This window comes from Dermacentor silvarum, chromosome 1, assembly GCF_013339745.2.
Source record: "Dermacentor silvarum isolate Dsil-2018 chromosome 1, BIME_Dsil_1.4, whole genome shotgun sequence".
Taxonomy (NCBI): Eukaryota; Metazoa; Arthropoda; class Arachnida; order Ixodida; family Ixodidae; genus Dermacentor; species Dermacentor silvarum.
In genome coordinates, this window is record NC_051154.1 from 94031482 (window position 1) to 94057906 (window position 26425).

Sequence of the window (26425 nt, forward strand, 5' to 3'; positions counted from 1 at the left end):
ACAGGGCTTCCTCACTTCTGAGTTGATACTCATTGCATGACATTGCTGCATGTGTTAAACATGACAGATTATTACGGCCATATTGTTAACTAAGGAAATTTGAAATTTCCTGATTTATCTCAGTGACCCTGTGTATGTGCTTCACCGAGACAAAGCTTCCATGACGTAATATATTTGCACAACTCATAACAAGGAGAAGTGAGCAGAAAATTAAACAGGGGCAAGGAAAGAATGAGTGCTCACTTAAGCTAATTTTTTGTTGTGGAAAGCACTTGACTGTATGCATAACACAACTCTCTAGGTATTTGCAGTGACATTGGTCTGATGAGCATTCATGAACATTAGCCTGAATCTGATGATAAGATCAACGTCGTCATTCCTTATGTGTAGGATAACAGATGGGTTAAAAACTGAATTTGTCATATTCTCATACGTTAAAGGATGTGTTACTTATTCATTGAAGGTCATTTTGTCGAATATGGGATGTTTCAAACAGTTCACATGCTACTGTATCTATGCTTTTCGACAGCATAGTTTGTTTGTCCACTGTGTTCAGAACAATGAATGAGTTGGCAGCAGTCATATTTCTGATTGAAAGGTTGTTTTCCAATGTCCTATAATTAAATATGGTCCTGTATGCCTGATGAATTTATACCTGCATGGCAGTCATCTTGTATGTGGCACCCACAGCAAGGCTTTGTGCAATTTCTTTTCAAAAGACTTTGTCTAGTAGTAGTTTCTTGAAATACATGGACACAGGTGTTTAAGCTTATAGGGGGCATAATATTAGAATTCCGTATTGCTATGCTACCTTTATCAGGTTATGCAAAGCCTTGTGAATGCATGACATAACTACCATTTTGTTTGTGTACTGTGGCCACTACTGACTATTTTTTGTTAATCTTATGGATTATTTTACATTGCTTTCATTAAGCACCATAATAAATGTGACTTGGCCTTTGTGCTATATGAACTCTTCCCATGTGACACACCAAAAACTTTTTTTCTTTTTCCCAGAGTTGCTGCTCAAGGGATACTAACTTGTGGCCTCCATAATTCCCTTCAGCTTCGTAACTGCTGCACTGCAGCATCTTCAAGACGTTTATAGTTGGTGTTAAATGAGTGTATGAATAAAGTTCTGCATTTGATTGTACATTGCCTGAACTTACATGCATGCATATTATTGCGATAGCAATTATATGGGCATACCAGGTGCATTTTTGCCTTCACTGTTGCTGTCCCAGTGAAGTCGGAAGTGCAAGAAGAATGAACAGCCTGCACAGTATGTTGGTGGTCATGTGATGTGTTGTGGTTGCAAGGGCCAGCTGAGGAGGATGGTGGCTTGATGCTCAAACTTTTCCCATACGTCCAATGTTGGAGGTCATGTGACCAAGCCTGCGCTGCCCTGCGGCAAAGCTAGAGATGGAGGAGAACCCTTGTGTAGAGGCGGAGAGCGTACGTCTCCTTCTCTCACCCAGTCATGGCTGCCCGTGCAGCTGGGCACATGCGCAGCCCGCTCAACGTGGAGGTCATCTGCTTCAGGTGCTAAAGCAAACCGCGAGCATGCAAGGGCGAGCTAAGATAACAGGTGGCTTCATGTAACTTACACATCCATTGTTGGAAATCGCGTAATCAGAGTTTTGAATATGCATCACGGTTGAAATGTTGAAGCGAGTAGCGGCACAAAACATTTGCTTTGGGACAAGGATGCATGCTCCCTGTTGTCGGCACTCCTCATCATACCAACGTTGCAACATCAAGTGCTTGTGGTCAGCAAGCGAGATCTGTCCATGTTTGAGTGCACATGACACCATGATAGTTTAATTAGTAAGTAAATGTTTACTGCAATTTATATGGCTTATAAAAGTATGAAGCTTTGCGTAATTGCCTTATACTTTGCTATCATTATCAGTGCTTCGCCTTTCAGTAGAAGCTGACCTTTTTTATTTAGTTTCACTTTAAAGGAAGGGCATGAAGCATGCTATACAATAGTACTTATGTGAATGATTCACAGGTGTGTGTGTGCTTTTACATGTCCCTCTTTGAGGCTTAGCAAGGCAGCCGTCAATGTCATCCATTTATTGGACATAAAGTGGTCTACCATGTGCGCAATGTATTTGAGGACATAATGATGACTTCATGAATGGCATTGGTATTTCAGAAAAAATTTAAACACTTGCTCCAAAATTTTGTAATTGTTTCTTTCACCGATTCACAAGACTGGAATAAAACCATCTTCAGCCTCAACTATTGTCTGAATTTAGCTTCGACAACCGTTCCGGGCTTAGAGCAGATAGTGCATGTTGATGTTGTGCAGTGGTTCCACAATAGTAGCCTTTAGCAAGATTTTATCATTGTGTGGTTGTTTGTCTCCCTCTCAGTGATGCCCCCTATACATAGCGGCGTATTGTAGGTTTATATTGGGAATTAATTTGCCAAAGGTGACGTGGCCTCGGAATGCAAATCCAGCTGTTCCGGTGTCGTACAGGCCTGAGGGGAGCAAGCAAATCCCTTACTTAGGAGTTGCGCCTAATAATGTCATGCACAGAAAGCTTGGGTGTTGACTCTGCCATTTGAAGCTGCTCCGCAGTGGCCATAATAGGCTTTTTAGGCTTCTCACTCATGAAAACTCAACTGCCTAATCTTTCTTCTGACCACCGACAGCACTTGCTTCTCTTTGTCTCAGATGATAATTGGCCACAAACTGTTGTCTTAAACCAAAAAGAAAGTATGACAACAGAGTCGTGGTCGGCATGCAAGGCAACTAGGACAGTGTGCAGATTCATCTCGTGTTGACTGGAAGCTGATAACCTGGTATAAATACTCTAGATAGGTGACAGAGGGTTTGGTGAAGACAAACTTAAGCTCCTAAACAGGTGGAATTTGAATGTTGATGTCTGTGGCTATTCAAAGCCGTGTCCTCAAATGCCTCGTGCACCTGGTATATTGAATAACAGGTAGGCATATAGTCTACTATGTAGGCCTTTATATTGTAATCGACGCTGAAATTAGCTGCCCCTTTAAGTTCAACCTTTACTGAACGTTGCAAGTTCTTGTTATCAGCCTTGGTATCAAATGTGGCCAAGAAATGCATGCTAGCTTTTCTTCCATTGTATAGTATGGCTGTTGTAGCAGAAACTTGGCATTGGACCATGATATTGTTTTAGGTACCTTCCTTTTTCTATAGGTACATGGTATGTTTGCTGACATTTGGAGATGCAAAATATTTCAGCATTTTAAGTATAACAAAATACATTACCAGTACATCTGGAATTTGCTCCTATGTTTGCATGCTTATTTAATAATGAAGCACCTACTAACACCCTCTTTTATGGATTGAAAGGGGACGGGGTATCCCTTGTCAGTACATGGTTATCAATACATGGCTTTGATAACTGCAAGCTGATGTGAAGCATGAAACAGGTTGGACACGATATATAACAGTGGTGTATCTTGTGTTCTCGTGTTTGCACTTCACTTTAGCTGGCAGTTTTAATATGAGTAGCTCACTCGCTGGTCCCCAGAATATCCATACTTTCTCTTTTCCCACTAACTTATGTAGGCTTGTTTAATATCTTAAGGGGGGACGTGGCAATGGAAACTTTTTTTTTTATTTATGGGAATAAATTGATTAAATTTGGCATGCAGGTGTGATTTGTGATGACTGAAATCATAACTGAAATCAGTTTTGTGCAATCTATTAGTTTTTTAGTTACTACCATTCCCAAATTAATTAATTACACATACAAGGTGTGTTCGAAAAGGAACCAAACTTTTGAAATAGCACGCCAACCTGCAGAGGGAGCGCGCAGCGGCTACTGAGCCCGTGTAGCGGCAGGTTTAGACAACAAACTGCCATTTGCTGCGTTTCGCTCTGACTGTTAGTTGGCGAGCTACTGCCGCTGAAGTGAGCACATGAACAAGCTGTTCTTCGGATTGGTGCCAAAGTGAAAATGAAAGAATTGGAAGAACAGCATGTGTGTGTGTGAAGTTCTGCTACAAACTTGGGGAAAATTTCACAGACATTTCAGTTGCTTAGCCAAGCATACGGGGAGGACTGTATGAGTCGCACGCAGTGCTATGATGGTGATGTTGGTTGTGTTTTTTTACTGCAAAGGCACTGACCATCAGGAATTTGTGCCACATGGTCAGACGGTAAACAAAGAAGTTTGCCAGGGAATCTTAGCACGTTTGAGAGATTCTGTGCGCAGTAAGAGGCCTGAATTCTGGGAAAATCGGGCTTGGATGTTGCATCATGACAATGCCCTGGCTCACACGTCGCTTCTTGTCCGCAGCTACTTGGCGAAACAACACACTCCTGTTGTGCCCTACCCACCATATTCTCCGGACCTAGCCCAAGCAGACTTTTTCTATTCCCCAAGCTTAAAACCACCTTGAAAGGACGTCGTTTCCAAACCGTAGAGGAGATCCAGGACAATGCGAGAAGAGACCGGCGCGCCATTCCAGAAAGTGCATTCCAGGAGGCTTCCCAAAAATGGAAGAAAAGATGGGAAGAGGGTGTTGCCAGTAGAGGGGACTACTTTGAAGGGGACAGCACCTAAAATGTTGTACCATAAGCAGTAAAAGTGTTGTAGCAAAAGTTCAGTTTCTTTTTGAACACACCTCGTAAGTTCGCCAAGATTTTCACATCAGCATGTTCACGAAGGCCCATTCTGTGCAATAAAGCTATTGGTTTAATTTTTGAATGCCGAAACGAGTACCAAATTGTTTTTTGAGCTTTCCTATGCATATTGTCTTACTAACAACCTTTGCAAAAAAAAAAATTGTAAATTTTTTTATGAGGTGCAGATAAAAATGAAGATTTGTTGCACTCATCAATGTTTCAGGATCTAAGTGCAAAAGACAATGATTTTGTCTTCATTCGTTGTGAAATGGCACTGGGATGAATGGAGTTCAAAGCTTGATTTTTTTCGCAAGTTTTGATGACAGCACTCTAGGAAAATGCTGTATTCTCGATTTCTATCGCATACTTTGTTGCATTTCACCACGAGGTGAATGAGGGTCCGAGGATCACGAAAAAAATAAATAAATCGGATAGTCGAAAATTTTGACCAATTTGACCACTTCAATTGCCATGTCCCCCTTAAGTGTGCACCATCTTGCTTCACAGTAGTACTGCCAAAGTTTGATTGGTTCCATGCATCGTATATTAGATTTCAGACAGCTATTGAGGTTTTGACATTGACACGACATCGACACTGATGAGCTAGTAATATTTTATTCAGTGGAACGTCATTAATACATACTACTTGGCAGGAACACTGCATAACTATGCACTAAACAGTATGCACTAACCGGCAACTACAAATTTGTATCATTACATGCGTTGCTGTAGTAAACACCTAAAATATGCTGCCTCCATTCTTTTTTGTTTTTCCTAGCGGTGAAATATAACCCTAGGGTCTTTCACATGATGGTGCAAGAGAGAACTGCTGATATTGAGTAGTATTTGGAAACTTTCACAAGGAACAGAACAGCAGAGTAGACAATCTAGTATCGACTAAGGAGGTTACACTTAGGGCCGTATTCTGAAGTGTTCCACTTTGGCGATATTTCTCTTTTCGCTTTCAGGCGCGCGCTGATTGGCTGGTTGAGCAAAATTGAATGACGTTGGGCTCAACCAGCTAATCAGCTCATCTAGTTTTTCTAAAACAGCCAATCAGCGCGCGCCTGAAAGCGAAATATCACCGAAGTGGAACATTTCAGAATACGTCCCTTGTTGAGTTTTTTTTTTTTTTTTTTTTTTCGTGTGTGTGTGTTTGTGTGTTTATATGACAATCTACTTAGAACCAGTGTGTCTCCTACTAAGCGCATGCCGTCCCTGTTCCAGGATACTTGCTGTATGCATATGTGTTTGTTGGCAGACTGCACTCGTATTGTCATTTTATTTATTGATACTGTCAGCCCCATTACTGAGGCTATACAGAACCAGAAAGCAAACAAAATAGAAAAGGGGAAAAAAAATCGTAAATGGCATAAATGAACATCATTGTTGCATACAGACCAATAAACAAAAAAAGATACAAAGGCATAGATACACAAATTACTAGCGTGGCATTCATGACATATGCAGGTCAAGGCACACACTAATGCACACAGCTACCAAACACAACCAACCAGCTGGACATTTTTCATACATGGGAATAAGACAAAATGCTATGGCACATGGTTGTTGAATAGTGCACCAACACCACCAAAAAAAGGCACTCGGAGTCGTGGCCTCTACAATAAAATTGGGCAGCCTGTTCCATTCTGCAGTTGCATGAGGTAAGAAACTAAATTTAAAATGGTCATTGCGTATTCTTGGGAGTGGTACATATGCATGCTGCCATGACACCATGATGGTTCACTGGTACAGATTTCGAAGCAATCATCACTGTTCACGTTAATGTGCTTATGAATAAATTGTTAAAGAAACTTTAGTATTTCTTGCTTGGTTTGCAACTCCAGTAATGGAAGATTGGCACGCTTACGTAGTTCAATTGGGGAATAAAAGGTGCAATATTTGTTAAATTTAAATCTGGCAGCAAGGTGCTATACTAGTGGCGCACCGATTGGGGGGGGGGGGGTTCGGGTGTTGTAACCCCCCCCCTGCCAGAGATCCTGGGTGCGCGCTACTGCGCTATGCTCTTTCAAGTTCGCGACAATGGATGGACATGACTTTCGCATACTCAACAATAGACCTTCTTAATGTTTTATAAGCAAGACATTTGATTTCTGTATTTGCACCGCAAAGGTCTTGTCTTAAGGTCGACCGCGCTTTTAGGGACTTGCAGCATGCAGGATCGATGTGGGCATTTAAAAGTAAATCTATGATAAAGGTTAAGCCCACATATTTATGCTCCTGGACATTTGCAAGTAGGTTACTGCTTATTTGATAGTGAAAGCTTAGAATAGTTTTATTGACAAAACTGCTGATTTTTGCATGTTTATCATTTGCCCTTTGTTGCACCAATTCACTATTTTCTGCAGCTTCAAGATTATGTTCTCGTCAATTCTGTTTTGAACTAAGTTGTATAAATGCAGGGATAGGTGAACAGCCTTATTGGAATGAATACATCTTTAGGCAAATCATTAATAAAGAATAGGAAAATCGGGAGAGGGCCTAGGACAGCATCTTGAGGTACTCCAAAGCTTACAGTGGACAACACTGATTTACTGCAGCCGATCTGGACAGATTGTTTTCTGCAGCTGACATATGAAGAGAAGCATACAGTGATACTAGAATTTCTGAAGGTGGAGTTGATCTTAATTTAGAATCGGAAACCTTATCAGATGCCTTTGCAAAATCTAAGAATGTAATATCGGTTTGACCGCGGGCGGCAGTTAATGGTCTCAGAAAAGTGGACAATTTCGATAAGTTGCGTAACTGGACAGTTCATTTTGAAATCTGTGTTGGCGCAGGTAAATAAGATTATATTTATTGGGGTACTCTGTTAGAAGCTTAGTTAATATATGCTCAAGTAATTTGTGTGAGCATCTGTGCAGTGATTTGTATACGCGCATGTAGCTTCTTGGCTGTGGTTTGCAACTCCAGTAATGGAAGATTGGCACGCTTACGTAGTTCAATTGGGGAATAAAAGGTGCAATATTTGTTAAATTTAAATCTGGCAGCAAGGTGCTATACTAGTGGCATAGTCTGTGGCTATGTTATTTGCCAAGGCTGCCACCATGGGCTCCATGCGTATTATCTTTTGCAGGAGATCGTGGACATCACAGTAAGCCTCTATGCAACAAAAATTGATCATTGTGTGCACTAATCTAGGGACGTATTCTGAAACGTTCCACTTCGGCGATATTTCGCTTTTCACCTTCAGATGCATGCTGATTGGCTGGTTGAGCAAAATTGAATGACGTCGGGCTCAACCAGCCAATCAGCTCATCCAATTTCGCTAAAATAGCCAATCAGCACGCGCCTGAAGGCGAAAAGCGAAATATCGTCAAAGTGGAACGTTTTAGAATATGTCCCCTAGCAACGCCTTTCTAGAGGAGGCGTTGCCCCTAGTCACGCGTTATGTATTTGTATACACCATGATTTGTATTCGCGACCGTGGTCACGACTACGTCTTAACCAATGGTATGTTTTAAACGGGTACAAATTGATGAGCTTTTACTGTAACTTTGTGTAAGGGCCACGCTTTTTCTTTTTTTTTTTCAAAATTAAGACGAATTATCAAGGTGCAAGCCATGCATGACTTGTAAGAAAAATAAATCTTTATTTTTGTTTGGTCTAATTGTGGCTGTATACAGAAATTTGAAAAGCTTTTATTTTGGATTTAGGCTCATCTTCGTCACTGGTGGTGTCCACACTATTGACCCTTTTCGCGGAGCAGTTTCTTCTGGAGAAACGAGATGGCGCTTTGGGCGGCGCGCCATACGTTGCCTCAGCGAAAGCGCACGAATACGAAATCATCACCGCTTCTGCCCCGTTTTTGTGCCATCAGCTGTCGGAAATGCAACTGGGTTTTCGCTCACGCACTGTGCTCCATTCATGCTGCAAAATGTGGAGCGGTGGATTGAAGACGTGTGTAGTAGTTCGCTGCAAAAATAGTGATTGGCATATCAAGGAATAGAATGAATATGTGTGACCAAGTTCACGAACCATTGCTACATACGGACAGCCTCTGTTGCCGGCCCTTCTCAATGTACAACTTTCCTCGTGAATCACTTATCCGCCAGCGTTGTATCGCTAACCTCCTAAGAAAAGACTTCAACCCCAGGACGTCGGCAAGAGTGAGTACCGCTCGTTAAACAATGACAAAGGGAGTTGCGCCGCTTCTTGGTAAGTTTAGCGCATGTTATCTACACACATCTACCCTACTCGCACGCAAACTTACGCACACTCTATCGCCAACGTATTAAGAATATGTGAATGGGCGCACACTTGAAGCAGCGCGCCAAATCATGGGTGACAGCGGCTACACCAACAGCACACCAATGGCCGAAGGCGAATGTTTCCTGACGGTCCACAGCAATGAGAGCGCTACTAGCAATACTACATGTTTGCTACATGCTATTACAAAGTACAGAACAGCTACGTTCCAAGCCTTGCGTGCAGCAAGTACAAATCTATTGCAACTGAGCACACCGGCGAGCGATTAGGCATAAAATAATCAGATAGTGACCGCACCGACGAACTCTACTGAGTCAGAAACGTGACAAGCCGCTGCTTCATAGTATTTGCCAAATAAAGAATGAAAAGCAACACACACTGATCCTGATTCAATTCGTAAGCGGAAAGCTTGAATAGCTTGGAATACATTTCTAGCCTCGTTTTTAGAACAAGCACCATATATTACGCTGCTCGCGCCGTTTGGACAAAGGTTATTGAACTCCGAAAACGCTTTTACAAGTCCTCTGAAGCTCTGGCCAAAGCTTCGTGTCGTCCACCCAGTCGGCGTCTACGATGTCTCCCGGAACAGAGGTTTCCTGAGGCGCGCCGGGCGTCATGTACATCCATTGTAGACACGGAGGCAGCTGAGGCAAGCAATGGATGCGTCACCACGTGATCAAACATGGCAGCGCCCACCATGGCGCCCACGGAATCGCCGCGAAAAGGGTCAATAGTCCACACCATGAAGGAAGGAAAAATAACTTCCCCCATGGTCCACACGAAATGATTTCTCGGCAAGCTTGGCGCCGACGCTAACAGCGCCAACTGCTAGCATGTGTCATGGCCTCCAAGATTAGGCTGCACGCCGCGCCGCGCCGCCGCGCCAGCGCGCAGTTTGATTTCGATTGTCATGCATTACCTGATGGCCAAACATAGAGAGTGGCAACTCCATGAAGGAAAATAAAGTTGTTCTTTCCTCCATGACTAGTACCCTGCACATGGCCTCCAAAACTGGGAGACTCGCGTCGTGTGTTTCTGGCTCCCGCAATCGCTTCTGCCGCATGCAACCAGCAAAAGCATAGCCTTTGAGATGTGCATTTGATATCTAGAGGACGCAATTACTGGAAAGTGGATTTCGACACATTTATGACATGTTTCCAGCTCGCGAAATTGCTTTTGCCACATTCAACCAGCAAAAGCTCTTTTTCAAGTCGAGTACGCTCAGGAAGCATAGCCTTTAGGGCCCGTATTTTAATTCCCTATGAACTATTCAACTTAATTTGTAGATGATATTCAAACAACGAAATATTTCTAGGTGACAAAATACATATTTAATAAATTATTGTACTTTCTGGCATTCTTCAGCGCATCAGTTCATGCACGAGCTACTGGTCGGTTACGAAGTCAACCGTTAGCCGTCGAGCCGGCCGAGCTGCAGCATTTGGCCAGTTCGGCGTGCTTAAAATTGTGTTGTCATTGCCTACTTGGTAGATAGCGGGATTCGTTGCTGCTTTAGTTTAAATCATGGGCACTGCACGATATGACCGGGCAATCACTGTATTTTCTCCTGATGGTCATCTTTTTCAAGTCGAGTACGCTCAGGAAGCCGTAAAAAAGGGGTCTACAGCGGTAAGCATTTTCTATCCCCTTGTAGGGATGCTTTTCGCATACCTGGCGTAAATGGTATTGAAAAGCGGCATCTGAATGAAGCGGTTTGGTGTGTTTTGTGTGAAAAGGTATTGCGGCTAAAAAGTAAAGTGATAGAAAGTGGTATAAGCTGCCCGCATCGTACGAGTTCCTGGAGACGTCACTGTGTGGTTCTTTTTCTTACCTAATGTTCCAGGTTGGCATCAAAGGGGCAAATATAGTTGTCCTCGCCGTGGAAAAGAAATCTGTGGCCAAATTACAGGAGGAAAGGACAGTGCGGAAGATCTGTCTTCTTGATGACCATGTTGTCATGGCCTTTGCAGGTAAGCGTTTTCGTATCCCTGTATTCAGTATGGTTGAAGCCTGGTCGCATGAATTGTTGTTTATACTTCTGTAAAGGACTTACCGCCGATGCAAGAATACTGATTGACCGAGCTAGGGTGGAATGTCAAAGCCACAAACTCACTGTAGAAGACCCCGTCACGCTGGAGTACATCACCCGTTACATCGCCCAGTTGAAACAGGTATGGTTGTTTCACAATTTTGCATTAATGTGCCGCTTTGTGAAGTGAAGACGTTGGAAACAGAGATGCCAATTTGCCTGTGCAAATAATTTAGTTTGGTCCAGCATTTCTGCAATGCCGCTGGACAACCGCACGCAATAGCTTTGATATTAAAAAAATTTTTTTTTTCCAAGATTCAGCCGTTTTTCAGGCACTAGCACTACCAAAGTGGCAGTAACGCCTGTCATTAAGTTACTGCCACTGTGGTTCTGGACAGTGCTTTGAAGTGAATGTTCTACAGGGCAGTAGCACTACTTAAGGAGCTTGAGTAAATGGCAAAATACTGACGTGGAGAGCAATAAAATAATGTTGGTAGTGAAAATAAAATATGAGAATCGTCAACACTCGTGAAAATATAACTAAATTTAAATGGCAACTTTTGGATTGTAAAAAAATTAAAAAAAAGAAAGAAAAAGTTTCACTGTTTCAAATTTGCAATACTGCAGTGTCAAAAAGACACTTTAAACACTAAATTAATATTTGTATGCATTTTATTTTTGGCACACATGAAATACCTACCAATAACAAAGAAACGGAACTGTGGAATTTCGATCGGTTAATGACTGAGAAGCATACAGTAATGGTCACATAAGGTATTAAGATATCCTTATAGGCAGCCAAACTGTTCAGGTGTTTTGCACTAAGAGTGTGGGCATAAAGCAGAGAAACTTAACTCGAGTATCTGGAAAGGTATAAAAAATAGGGTTGGTGTGGTGCAAATTTCTTTTGATTGTGTGTCATTCTTATCTATAACTCTTAACAGCCCAGCTATAACTAGTACTCATGATGCACGGCAAAAGGAAATGGGAGTAGTCAAGTTCACAAGGATGGCCTGGTGGGCTAGTTGGTAAAGTATCTTTATGGAGTAACAGGGCACACAGACAGGAACAGAGTAAAGAAATAAACAGGACACAGCGCTAGACTACAACTGATACCTTATTGAAAGGAGCAACACATATAAAGGCTGACACAACCAATGGGAAGGCTAACAAGGCCAAACACCAAAAAATGTGATGAAAAAAGGAAAAGACACTCGTCATGTTGCCCTTTGCCCTGTACATAGCGACATCCAGATACTCAATTTCCTTTTTTGAGAGCGACACTGAAGGCGTGCTCAAGAAATTTTTATCATGTTAGATTTCATTTGCTTCTGTCACTTCACTTGTCAGCTTGACCTCTCTCTTAATCACTGAACACTCCCCATAGACCGGTTCACAAGCACAACTTCTACAGTGTAATGACAGGTGGCCTGAAACGACAGTCTTTCGAACCAGATTCTTGTGTTCCCTAAGCCTGTCGTTCACACACCTACCCGACTGGCCAATATACCATTTCCCGCAATCCAAGGGGAGATAGTAAATTACGCCTTCCTCACAATTAACAAACTGCTCCCTATGGTTTATTGAGCGTCCTGCTTTCTTTCATCAGGATTAACCATAGAACAAATTTCTGAAAGCTTGTTGGGGGCAGAGAAGATAACTTCTACACCAGTGCACTCGCCTATTTCTTTGAGATTGTGTGCAATTCTGTGCATGTAGGGCATCACTACGAACCTTTCTTTATTTTTCTTTATTGGCTGTCTGCCCTGGTCACCATGTTTTCACCATGTTGTCCTGGTCAAATCATGTTTTCGTTTGGCAGAGAGCAGTTTTTTTGCTCAGATCTCTCGCCTGGTGTCTGATGGCTACCCACTTCATCTGCTTATATCACTGGCTCATGGCTTGCTCAAAGAAATAAAGCGCGGTAACCAGGACAGACAGCTGATAAAGAAAAAGTTTTGTAGTGGTGGCCCTACATGCACAGAATTGCACACAATCTCAAGCAAATAGGCATGCGCGCTGGTGTAGATGTTATATTCTGTGCCCCAAACAAGCTTTCAAAATTTTGTTCTATGGTTAATTCTGATGCCAGAAAGAAAGCAGGATGTGCAATAAACCATAGGGGGGAGCAGTTTATTAATTGCGAGGAAGGCGTAATTACTCTCTCCTCTTGGACTGCAGGAAAATGTATATCGGCCAATCGGGTAGGTGTGTGAACAGCAGGATTAGGGAAAACAAGAATCTGGTTGGAAAGACTCATTTCGGGTCACCTGTCTATGGGGAGTGTTCAGTGATTAAGAAAGAGAAGGACAAGCTGCCACGTGAAGTGACAGAAGCATATGAAATCTATCGTGATAAAGATAATTGCGTAATCACCCCTTTAGCGTCGCTCTGAAAAAAGGAAATTGAATACCTGGATGTCCTTATGTATAGGGCAGAGGGCAACATGAGTGTCTGTTCCTTTTTTTATCTTTTTTTTTTTTTTTTTGGTGTTTGGCCTTCCCATAGCTGTTTCAGCCTTTATATGTGTTGCTCCTTCCAATAAAGTACCAGTTGTAGCCTAACGCTGTGTCCTGTTGTTTCTTCACTCTGTCCCCATCTGTGTGCGCAGTTACCCCCTTCAGGGAGTAGTTAAAGTAGGATTATTACAATGCATTGTTCTGACCCAGAAGTAGTAAAAAATAACACCAAGAAATCGGTGTAGGTTTAAAGGGATAAAGCTAAAAGAAAAAGGAACCTTTGTTTGATAGCTGTCAAACTGGGAAAATTAAAATTTTTATACCATGTCCAGCCAGTGGTCTGCTCTTCTAATTTAATTTAGTCTGTAACCTTTGGAAATAAACAAGTAGTTAAAGGTTCTTTGCAACATTTTGACATGTGGTAACCTACCTGCCCAGTCACTAGGTAATATTATCATGAGCAGCCAACCTCAAATATGCCCATGTACATTCAACAGGGAACTTACAATCTATGTCTAAAGATTGCTTTTCTTTTACTGTGCTTTCTGAAGCAGAAATAAACACTCGCCAAAATCTGGAAAGATAAAGAAAAAACAAAGGTTGGGGGGGGGGGGGGGAGGTTCTGAGGCCCATATGAGTCCCTTGTTCACAGTAACAATGAAGATGCACAGTCCTTGCTTATGTACTGGGAAAATGGTGCAGTGAGCATGGGTAGGTATCTCGTAGATTGCCCTGTGTCCTGTTAATCGAGTGTGGTATTGTCTGGATGTAGAATGATTCAAGCAGTAAGTGTGTAGATAGGGATGTTTCCCTGGGGGGCGATGATAGCTGCTGCGTCTCGGTTGATGATGTGGTCTGTCTTTTCGTGATGCTGCCGTTTTTTATGTGGCTCCGCGATAATGTCGGTCACACAACAGCTTTTTATTACTAATACGTACTATTTAGTGAAGAGGAGCCATGACTAGCGAGCCAATGCTGAATAAATGCAGATGAGACCAACAGTAATTCTATTATTAAAAAAAAATCATAGGAGCCCTGTGTGGGTGTGCAATCACCTACATTGTGCTTACACTGGCATTCTTAAATGAATTATGAAAATGATGCAGTGCTTTGTAAATCTTGCGGGCAGTCAGCAGAGCACTTAGGAGAGTGTTTTTGCACATCGTCAACATTTAACAGCACAATTTTGATTTTCAAAACCATTTTTCTCGGCTATTTTAATGTTACTCCCTGCAGTTAAAAGTGCTATGGTCTCACTCTGATCGTGAGCAGGTGACATGTTCACAGATGCACATTTAAGTCAGTATGTTCTGACATGCACATTTGTTCAAGTACTTTTGCATTTTAAAAGTGGTTGTTTTGTACAGTGCTCAGCCAATGAAACTCGATACTCATAGCATCTGGCTGCCGGCGCTTGTTGGGCCACCAGTGAGCTCTGGTGAAAGCAAGCTGGTGCATTTATATGCTGAGGGCGAGAGGGTTGGTGACGCATGGAGACTGCATCCAGATGACAGTCGTTTGGTCTGTGTTTCGCAGTGGCACCGCCAGGGCACTATAAGCCGCGGTTCGCAGCACTTTAATGAGTATTCTTTCATGATGTGCTAGCATGGCTCGCGGTTTCGGAGTAGGGCCAATGTGCTGGAGGCATACTGCATGCTTTTTAAAACAGATGAATGAGCGCAGAAGAAATAAATATTAACTTTCATTCTTGAAAAAAAAGTAGCCCAGAAAAAGAAGGCTGCCCTCGCTCATGGCTTTATGCATGCTAGATCTGCCCACTTTGCTTTGGCCTCCTATTATACTAGTACTTTGTCATGTTTCCACGAGCTGCCACAACGGCCGCCATCCGGCGGGGCAGGCTGTTAAACAGGCAGACGGTGAGGTCGGTATGCGGTATTTCCAATCTGAAAATGAAGGAATGTTTGTCACTGATACATTCTTATTTGGGCGTGATATGCAAACACGAATTCCGAATAGTGGTGCACAATGAAATCATTGGCTGCGTATGATAGAGCATTTGAATGACTGAGCACGCAAATGAGCATCACTGTGTTTCGGGGGTCGATGGCGTGGCATCGATAAGGTGCTTGAGCAGCTGCTCAGTGCAGCCCTGCCGAATTATGTTTTACAATGGAGAAGCAGGAAATGTTAACTGATACGCAGTTTACTGTGTCTGCTCAAATCCCTCCCTCTGTATTGGTGGCAAGGTAAATTCTCCAAGGAAAGCACTGCATACGTGGAGTGACTATACGTAGCAATACATATGTAGCGACTATATTGTAGCTTAGAGATTACTTACTACAGTATAGGCCACTTGTAACGTAACCTCTTATAGTGCAGGACCGGATATATTACGGTCTTTTCAGACTCCCGTTAATTTTCCTGTAGCACTCTATGTATACACGTATCGCTTATAGTGCAATTGCAGGAGACAAAATACCGGTTACAGTGCGGCTGCCTGGAAGTTCGGCAGTCAACTCAGACCGCGAACGCTCCCCTCGAGCCACACATAGTGTACTCCGATGTAACGCGTGCGAGCCGAGCTCTGCGACGTCGCGGGGGCGAGCAACCAGCGTCTATACTCCGACACAATGGAACCAGCGTGTCTGGCGCCGTCGGGTGCATTCCAATGTTCCAATAGCTTCGTTACTATTTTACGTCCGCCGCGCCGCGCCAACCACGCATCCCAGCATTCCTCGCTCGGAGCGGGCAGAATGACGCAATGGCAAGAGCGCGTGAAAGTGCATCCGCCGCCGTGGCTCTCTGCGCATTAACAAGTATGGTATCACGCGTGCACAAGCAAACATGAACACATCTCACTCGATGACCGCGGAAACTCTCTGTCAAAACGCTATAGTGAGGAAGCGGGGCAGCAGCAGCAGCGAGCTAATTGACCTTCCTGCTACGTCTCACATCTCTAACTAAGCCGCGGAAACACAGCACATGGCGAACTGTGCCCCCGTCGCAGATGGCTTTTAAGATACAGCGGTGCAGGGGGGCGCGCATAGCCACCTGGAGTAGAACGCGCCACCCCCATTCCTCCCCTCCCCCCGGAGCCTTGTGCGCGACGGAAGATAGCGCGGTTCCTTTCTGCTTTCCTCCCTTGCGTGCACGAGATTGAGCCGCAACCGCGGCCTCACCCTAGCACGCTTTCACTCGCACATACAGCATACGGCGCGTGGCAACGATTTTATTGCCCTTGTACTTTATACGAACCCTCACGGCGACGGCAGAAATGTCTCTGAAGTGTCCATATAATTGCTATCGCAATAAAATCGTTGTTTTGGTTATAGTGCAGATATTCACTACTTTGGCGACTTACGTTATAAGCGGCCTACACTGTACTTGTGTGTCTCATTCTCGAGTTTAGGTGCTAGAAAAAAGGGAGGCCAGCGATCATACCTTGTGTTACTAGTCCTCCAGATACGCTGGTGCTGGTCCCATCAGGTCGTGAATGTAGACTCGACATTACTCCAGTCTTGTGCAGTCAATGTCTGGTGCTTCTGGGCAAATACCAGCCATTTGGCTTTGTTCATGCCAGACAGCATTGGCTTCCTAGCCAGCATGCGGCTGCGGAGGCCACCTTCATGAAGACTCCGTCGCACCGAGCTTGTGCTAGTGCTAAGGCCGAGGTCATTTCTAATCTCCTTCGCAGTCGAAAGTGGGCCGTAATTTGCAGCATTCAGGATGCGTTCGTCTTCGTTGGACGTCGTAGCTCTTGGTTGGCGTCCTTGGGGCAGGTTTTTTAGGCGGCTTTCATGGCGGTACGCATTAATAATCCTGCCAGTTGAGGAATACGCGTGCTCCATAACTGTCGCAATTTGTTACTGCGACATGCCTCTGTCATACATGGTAACTATTTGAATATGATCTGCCAAAGATATACCTGGCGTGGCTGATTCAGTATAAAATTCCGCATGAATAGTTCTGTCCTTTTAAAGAATTTACACAATCACGCGATTGATAAGGGCGGGTGTCCTTCGGGTCCGAACTATTAGATAAGACGGCTAACCGTCGGTCATTGTCAGTATTTTTTGCCACAGAGGCTCGAAGCATAACATTATTTATTGGCAGCAGCAACGCGTCATGTGCCATGAGCACATGGGGTAAGGGGCGTATCAAAGAACGTCTTGTGCTACTTGGTAAGCTTCTAGGCTGATTTTACGCCAGTGAAAACAATGATCTCGTGGACAGTGCCTTTCTCCTGATTTTCACTGCACTTCCGCTGAAGACCATCATAACGTAGACTGATGCCCATTCATATGATGGCGTAAATTAGCCGGCTTCGGTTACAGGGAGAAATTTGGTGAATGGATGAATGTATTGCGAGGTTTAAGTGCAAGAGAACGATCTACTTTTGAGGCTGTATGGCGTGTTGTTACGCCCATACAGACATTAACGCAAGTACAAGAAACAAACAGAAATCTTGTGCACCAAACACTGTTTATTGAGTCGCTCACACTTATCAGGCATATTTCACATTTTGCAAAGAGTAAAAGATTGCAAGGATACAATTAAAAAATGTGATGGAACAGTAAAACCATGAAACTAGAACAAAACACGTGCCTAAAAGACATGGTGCAAATTAATATACTGTGCAATACTTCTCTTTCAATAATATTGCAGTGTCCACAATGAATACAGAAGGTAAACTGAAATATTGTGTGCATCTAAAATGCTCAGTCATCAGAAAGGTATTTCTCGCTCTATCTTTTCAATAAACTTGTGAGGCACAGCGTCATTTCGGGAAGGGAGGAGGGGAGCCTCATGCTCAGCAGCGCAACACCATAGTTTCGCACTTCAGCAGCTTGCCTATTTAAAAATCTGCCCCTACGAATGTTGGCCGACGTGGCCACTCGAGTTGATATAATGAAGTATTTGGCTACCTATATAGTCCCAAGCTACAGAGTCGTATGCAAAAGGGTGAATGCTGAAAGCCCTCGCAGTCTCGTGTTTTATTTGCTTTTCTCCTGTGTTTTCTTCCTTTTTTTTTGTAGTAAGTCCCTTAGATGGTTCTCTGCACCCATTTTTCTCGTTTTACTGAGCATGCAATATGCTGCAAGCACCTTAACTCTGCTCTGAAACATTGCGCCACCCTAGCACATCGCGAAAACGCTAATTAAAAGCCTTTGTCACACGCACACAACCAACCTCCTGCGAAAGTACGACCGCGGCATGTCTGCTTCGAGCGGCGCAACAGGCGAGTGCGGTGTAGAAACTTCGGCTTGCAGCTTTTCAGCAGTGCCACCGCGAAACACAGGCCGAATGACTGGAAGCTAGATGCAGCCTTCATGCGTCACCAACTCTCTCGCCCTCAGCGTATACCCCAATGTAACAGCTCGCCTTCACAAGCGCTCACCGGTGGCACAATAAGTGCCGGCGGCCAGGCGCTCCGAGTATCGAGTTTCATTTGCTGAGCAGCACTGTACATTAGTTATGGCACTCCTATTTACTTTGTGTCATTGTATTGACAATTGACTGACTAGGCTTCCGAAGTTAAGGTATTTCTTTAAAAAGGCCTATACTATAATAGCCTAAATGGCATCATTGGAAACATTTGTGCCGTTTTCTGTATGTTGATGGAAAACAAATATTGTTGAAGTAATGTAGTTGCTTATTGACCTAGAGATGCGGCGAGTGGCTGTGTGTGTTTTTGTGGCTTATCAATATTTGTTATTCAGCACTGGACAGGTCTGGTGCACACCTGCCCTGTAGCAATGAATGTGCGAGAGTTGCAGTTGCTCAGGGTCCCATTCATTGTATTCAGGCCAGGGTGCATCACAAATGACTCACAGTGAAGAACTTTTGTATGCATTCTAATAATTATTTTAAATTAGTGTGAAAGAAGCATGCTACTAATTCTGCATTAATCCTTGATATCTATTTGTGCACTTTCTTGTGCTTATGCATGTGTGTGCATGCGTTTGGGCACACAGGTCTTTGTGTACAGGGGTAGTGTCACTGAAACTGTCTCCGATAACTTCTTTTCTAGAGGTACACACAGAGTAATGGCCGACGACCTTTTGGGATCTCTGCACTTATTGCTGGGTTTGACTTCGATGGCACACCTAGGCTCTTTCAGACTGATCCATCTGGTGTTTACCATGAGTGGAAGGTGGGTTTCATTTTATAAATTGCCTTGTTTGCTGTTGCATTTGCAGCCGTTCGTCTGCGGAGGCATAGTAACAACACAGTTTGAAATGCATTACTAGTTCTATTCTTCATGTGTAATAATACGAGTGCAATCCGATGCCTTATTAATATTATTAGGGAGTCAGTTTTTGTGCTTTTAAGTATTGAACTTTTAGACAAGTTGCAGAAAATGAATCTTTTTGCTTGTTTTTTTTCTGAGTGCGATCCTCAACCCCACTGAGTTGGTTTGAGCCTCCTAGCACACTCTGTCGTTTTTAAAACATTGGTTACCTTTAGCTGGGACACCCTGTATAGAACTTGCTGTATCTCGCTCCAGACATCGGCACTTATGTTACCCAAAATGCTCCGCATGCATGACCGGTAACTTTTGAGCTCAGCAGAGCATGAATAGACCTGTGGCGGTGGAAGCAGCAGCTGTGCTTGTGCAAAGCAAGAAGTAGGTAAAACTTGCTTGACAGGCCAGCGCACACATGCACCAGCACCCCAATTGATGGAATGGATCATTGTATGCTCATTTGCAAGTGTTAGCTTCTCCATTGTCTGAAATGGATTCCTCGCTGCTTTAATCCAGGAGCCTGCTTTTCAAGTCAGTAGAAAAGCAGATACAGGGTGCGTACAGGCCCTTGAAATTGAAAAGTGCGCTTTCAAGGCCCTTGAAAATCCTGGAATTTCGTGAGCAGTGCACTCTGATATCGACATTGCGACCTCCTTTCTGTGGTAGATTGGCGTCTATCTGACAAACTCCCCATTTCAGAAACAATACGCCAGCGCGAGCACACTTGGTTCCGTTTTGCAGAACTGCACGGAAAAAATATAAGGCTTCACCGCGTCAAACCGCAAACGGAGCGAGAGACCCGTGCCGCGCTTGGTGCTGGCTCAGCTGGCAGTGTTTACGCTGATTTCCTCACCCTATCGTACGTTTCACTCCTCACCCGTCGGTCTGCCTTGTCCCACTTTCACTCTTGCGCGCGAGGTGAAGCTAGTGAAGTTAGAGAGCTATAGTGGAGCAACTTTACCACTGATGCTCAGTGCCTTTGGGTAGGTGAAGTTTGTTATATTATTATGAGAATAATAAGTGCAATAACATTACCTATGCTGAATGTTTTAGAAATGTTTGATGAACCAGCCCAGCAAATACTGCAGAAGCCTGAGCAGCTGTTAACCCGCCGTGGTTGCTCAGTGGCTATGGTGTTGGGCTGCTGAGCACGAGGTCGCGGGATCGAATCCCGGCCACGGCGGCCGCATTTCGATGGGGGCGAAATGCGAAAACACCCGTGTACTTAGATTTAGGTGCACGTTAAAGAACCCCAGGTGGTCCAAATTTCCGGAGTCCCCCACTACGGCGTGCCTCATAATCAGAACTGGTTTTGGCACGTAAAACCCCATAATTTAATTTTTTTTTGAGCAGCTGTTGTGAGTGTTTGTTGTGTTAACTTTTAATATTGCGGACTTGAGAAATGATCAAGACATGTTTTACAAAATTGCAATATACACCTATTTGTTATACAGTATAGACCACTTATAACGTAACCGCGTATAGTGCAGGACCGGATATTGTATGGTCTTTTCAGACTCCCGTTAATTTTCCCATAGCACTCCATGTATATGCATACCGCTTGCAGTGCAGCAGCGTGAGACAAAATACCGGTTATAATGCTGCTAACGTGGGAAAATCTCGCCGACAAGGGCGGTAGCAAGCGCGCTTCTCAACGAGGTGCACCCACCGATGGGAGAGGAGATCGAGGGTGATGCGGAGGAGGAGCATGAGATGCGAAGCACGAGTCCAAGGGCAATAAAATCGTCGCTGCACGCCGTATGTGCGAGTGAAAGTGCGCAGGGGACGCGCGCCTTCACGGAGAGCGAATGCACAGCGGAGAGCAAACGCGACTTCCATTGCGCGAAAGGCCGTGGGGGTATGGGAGGGAGGGAGAGGGGGGGGGCGACGCTGTGCTGCGGCACCAAATGCGGATATTGCGATCGGGCGCAAGGGCAACTGGCGACGCGATCTCCCACGTGAAAGAAGCCAAGTGGGAAGGCAGCGCGGGAGGGAGGGGGGAGGGGGCGGCTTCTACTCTGCCAACAAATGTGTTCGTGCCTGTGCCGGCTGTCGGTATTCTCGCGTGCACCGTATTTTGAAAGCGATCTCCACACGGCTCTGACCTTTGTATGTGCTGTGCTTACGCCGCGCAGTCCCCCCCCCCCCCCCCCCCGTTGCAGCGATAGACCGCACAAACTTGGCCGCGTTTCCCCACGCCCGCGTTTTGACAGTGGTTGTCTGCGGTCATCGAGTCTATTCATGTTTGCTTGGCGCGTTGGCACCACACTTGTTAATTCAGTTAGTAAGCGAATGTGTCAAGTTTATGCAGCCGATACAACTACTGTCCCTACTCCTTATAACTCTCTACTAATTTGCTATCACAAGTGATGCTTCGCCTTTCGGGTGAAACTGAGACATTTTTTTTTTTGTCTGCTTCATGCGAAGATCGTGGGTACTTGGACATTCACCTTTCAACGTTCGTAAATTTAAACGGATGCAAAACTCCCAGTCGCACACTTCGATTCTCGGATACGCGCGGCTGCTTGGTCTACATGTTTTGCATACGTGCAGGGCTGGAAAATCGTTTTGGTTATAGTGCGGTACCGCTTATAGTGCAGATATTCACGACTCCAGCGACTTACGTTATAAGCGGTCTACACTGTATGTCGGGAGCACTCAATGACATCGCGACGTCAAATTGAGGTAGACCAGAACTACTAGATGGCGCTATTTATTTTCCAGTTTTGCTAAAACAGCCAATCAGCGCACGCCGTTGGTAGAGGCGTGGCTAAGGCGATAGTATCGCCGAAGTGGATCGTTTCAGAATACGGCCCCTGGAGGCATTTCATATTAAGAGGCACGGATTGTATCAGTGATACACACGTTTTGTCCTTTCAACAATGAATTTCAGCTATTTGATGGATGGTCAATATCTGTCAGGCTTCAGCCTGCAAATATATCAATTGAAGTTAACACCTTCTACATGTCATGTCTTTATGCTGAATTCCAATGCCAGGTTTGGAGCACTTCTGGAGCAAAATTTTTCAAACATTATCTGAAGAATTTGTGAACACCCGCCATGGTGGATTAGTGGCTTTGGCATTGCGCTGCCAAGCACGAGTTCACGGGATCAAACCTCGGCCGCGGTGGCCGCATTTGTCGGGGGCGAAATGCAAGAACGCCCGTGTGCCGTCCATTGGGTGCACGTTAAACAACTCCATGTGGTCGAAATTAATCTGAAGTTCCCCACTAAGGCGTGCCTCATAATCAGATCGTGGTTTTGGTGCGTAAGGCCCGTTAATTTAATTAGCAACAACGAAATGCTTGCAAAAGCGAGACCTTGATGTTCATGTGGTCATTTGTATATCTGTAAATAAAATTGTAATGAATTTCACCTGTCAGTACTTGAATATATAGACGTCGGGGGGTGGGGGTTGTGCAACTGACTGCCCCCCTCACCCGGTCGTAAGATCTCCCGGGAGGATTTAGTTTCTTCAAACTTGGCAGGTATGTGGATGGCGACTACGCAGTTTTGAAGGCACGTGGCCAACGCGCACTGAGTCAAAAGGAAACTACTGTTAGCTGCAACTGCTGCGGACGAAACTATTGTGGCTATCGACGCGATCATGGGTGGAGACTACGCACTAATGAAGGCACGCGGCCAGCCGCCAATGCTGTGTTATGCACAGCCGTAGCTTTGTTTCGGTTGGACGCCGGCGCCGTTTTAACTCTTTTGTGTCGCACATTTTCGGTGCTCCACGCTCGCCGAGCTCCAAAACTAGTACCAGTAGTTGGCTGTTGGAAGCTTCGAGCACATCAGCCCAATGTTCTAACCACTAGGCCATGATCGGTCGCATACTATTCTCATGCCAAAGCCGTCTGTGCTGGTCTGTGCGTTTATTATAATATTTTTCTTTTTTTAAATCCTCCAACGTATACGTCAGCGTGCACGCTAGCGGCACTAATCTACGAACGGGAGAAATGCACATGGTAAGTTACGGCCTGCAATATTAAAGTGCAAAAGCTGAGGCGTGCTGCCTGTTTTGGAGGCTGGGCAGCTACAAGCTGCTGGTGAGTTTATTGCGCAGTTCGCCTGTTTCTGTTATGGACTGCGATGTGCTTTTTGACACTCGGACATGGGTAATGGAGGTTCCTTGGATCAAATGCACCTCGTGTTTGCCGTCTTAGCTACGGCGAGCGCGGAACCAGGTAAAATTTATCAGTGGCCCCCTGAACCCCAGGAAGGGCCTCTGGAAACCACTTTAAGAACCCATGCCCCCCCATGCCCTGTAATAAATTTGTTTTAATGGGCGCATAGTATCAGTCAGAAGTTGCACATTTCCTGCTTTATGAATCCTCTGCTGTGTTCAGAGCCTTACAGAAAATGCATGTTGTTCTGTTGTAATAGGCAAATGCCACGGGAAGGAGTGCCAAGACAGTGCGTGAGTACCTTGAGAAGAATTATTCTGCAGATAAGATGGAGTCCGACGAAGGTGCAGTGAAACTAGCAATACGCGCTCTACTGGAGGTTATCCAAGGCCACAACCTGGAAGTGGCAGTGATGGAGCGTGGAAAGCCATTGAAGGTAAAATTTGTTTGCACTGGTTCTTGTATTGTGCCATTTTCTTTCCACAATACGTAATCTCACTTGCAAGGGCTTTGTTGGGGTAATCATTTTTCATGACAGTTCCACTGAGGCCACTCCAAGTTTGGTAGATAATGTTGGAAGGCCATTGCTACTGTGGGGCGAACTACGAGACATGGCAGGTTGAGTAGCATAGTTGGCTAAATATGTTTTGTTGCACCTGTCAGGCGCAACAAAACCTGTTGAAAATGCACCTGTCAGGTGCATTCTCAGTAACAGGAATCTGAAATTGCAACACATCACGAAAGAAAGGATTAGAGAAGACTAGCAAATGTGTTATGAGCTTTACGAGTTATATGCAGCTCTCACTTTGCTGGCGCTCTAGCTGCTAGTGCCGACTAAAGCTATGTAATTGCACTGCACAGGTGTGTAGCACGTGTCATAGAAAGGTGCCATCACCACCAAGCACAAGTCATCTACTGCAAAGCCAGGCATTTATACACTTGCCGGACTGAGAAATTTGCACGTTCTACACTCGTGTGTTCCCATCATCGGTGAACTGCAGTGTATTCATTATTGCAATGCAGCATGCATGTGCTGACAAAGACTCAGTTGTAGCACTGACATTTGCTCTGATGCCCATATGTGTTGTAGCTGTATGAAGGTGATATGGACACATTTTTTCAATGTTTCATAGCATTGTGTCGCTTGCTTTCAAAGCCGAAAGAAAGTGCCATGCTCAGATGAGTGGTTCAATAGTAAAATGATGAGTGCGTGATTGGTGCGTGAAGTTAGAACTGCTGCTTTGAGCAGCTGGTCAATTGAGAGCATGTCTATTGCAACACGATAGTCACCGTTTCTTTCTTGTTTTCCCAGATGCTGGAAGCAAAGGAGATTGAAAAGTATGTTGAAGAAATTGAGAAGGAAAAAGAAGATGAAGCTGAGAAAAAGAAACAGAAGAAGTAGCAGCTGCTTCCTCGGAGTGTAACCAACAATGTTTTATCAGTAAATCTGGATTCATCATTGTATGCTGCTGTGAAGTCTTGTTATTTGTTACCTATTGGTGCATGCCATGTACAGTGACAATTGCAGTATGGAAAAAACAAGAAAAAAAAGTAAACAACTTAGTTTCATATCAAATGCAAATATCAGTTTCACATGTTATTTCTCTAGATACACATTGCCCTCTCCAAGCTGTGTCATATTGACGCGAAATAAGTTGGCACGTGGCGACACTGGCCCCTTGATGCTGTTGATGATGAGTTTTCACAAGGCGCCGATGTCATTGCCGAGGGTAACGGCAGAGAGCTCCCTTGAAATCGCGGCGTCGCGGTTGTATGGCCTGGCACGCTGTTGAGGGGCCTTTTCCATGGTAGTGGCTTCGTCGTGGAACTCTGCAAGTGTCGTCGTCCGATTTCGAATGAGGCCAGCAAAGATTTCCTCTTTGACGCCGCGCATTAGGTGGCGCACCTTCTTTGCTTCAGTCATAGAGGGGTCCGCACGTCTGAAGAGCCGATTCATGTCTTCTACGTACACCGTCACTCGCTCAGTCGGGCCTTGAATTCTTGACTCCATTGCTAACTCCGCCCTCTCCTTCCTGTCCGCCTTGGTGAATGCATTGAGGAACTGCCGACGAAATTCTTCCCATGACGTCAGTGTCGCCGCGTGGTTCTCGAACCATATTTTCGCGGAATCTTCAAGAGCAAAGTATACGTAGTGTAGCTTACACTCGTGGGTCCAATCGTTGAGGTTGGCGACCCGGTCAAAATGGTCAAGCCAGTCGTCGGCGTCCTCTGAAGCACTCCCGTGGAACAGATTCGGCGTCCAGGTCTGATTGACGACCACGTGCGATGCTGCAGTAGCGGCAGGAGGTGGTTGGTTCGTCATTCTACTTCGTTCGGGTAGCAGACCGTGCTGTGGCTGGAGTCCCTGGAGACGTCGGCTGGTACGTACGTGCACAGGGGTAAGCTCGGCCGAACTACTCGCCGGGCTTAGGTCTGGGGTACGCTCCGGAGATCTTAACATCGACCGTACCCAGCACTTCCACCAGAAATGCCACCCAGCTAGTACAGCTAGAATAGTTGACCAGCAACAGATAGGCAAAAACACGTCAGCCTTTAATAATGGCTGGACCTCGGAGAGCGCGCACGCAACCACGAACTTCGTCGTTCTCGCCTCAAGGGGCCAGTGTCGCCACATGCCAACTTATTTTGCGTCAATATTTGATATTTGCTTGGTGTTTTCAGTGCTGAAAGATGTCAGTAGCGTGGCGTAAAGCTCAAAATTAGCTACAGCAACCAGAGCAAGA

General features: G+C 44.7%; 2 protein-coding genes across 3 annotated transcripts in view; both read left to right on the plus strand.

The window, feature by feature from the left end:
- The window catches only part of LOC119432683 (type 2 phosphatidylinositol 4,5-bisphosphate 4-phosphatase-like), a 58316-nt gene extending 57163 nt beyond the window's left edge, over nucleotides 1-1153 (plus strand). For both annotated transcript variants that reach the window (XM_049671107.1, XM_037699849.2), the window contains one exon: nucleotides 1018-1153. The gene's annotated coding sequence lies outside the window, so the exon portion shown is untranslated. The remainder of the gene's footprint in view (nucleotides 1-1017) is intronic.
- Nucleotides 1154-10264: 9111 nt separating this feature from the next.
- Nucleotides 10265-25145, plus strand: LOC119432700 (proteasome subunit alpha type-7-like). The gene is made up of 6 exons (XM_037699860.2): nucleotides 10265-10483; nucleotides 10698-10824; nucleotides 10901-11025; nucleotides 19335-19457; nucleotides 23941-24117; nucleotides 24994-25145. The coding sequence occupies exons 1-6, from the start codon at nucleotides 10379-10381 to the stop codon at nucleotides 25081-25083; spliced, it is 747 nt and encodes a 248-aa protein (XP_037555788.1). The 5' UTR covers nucleotides 10265-10378; the 3' UTR covers nucleotides 25084-25145.
- The last annotated feature ends 1280 nt before the right edge of the window (nucleotides 25146-26425 follow it).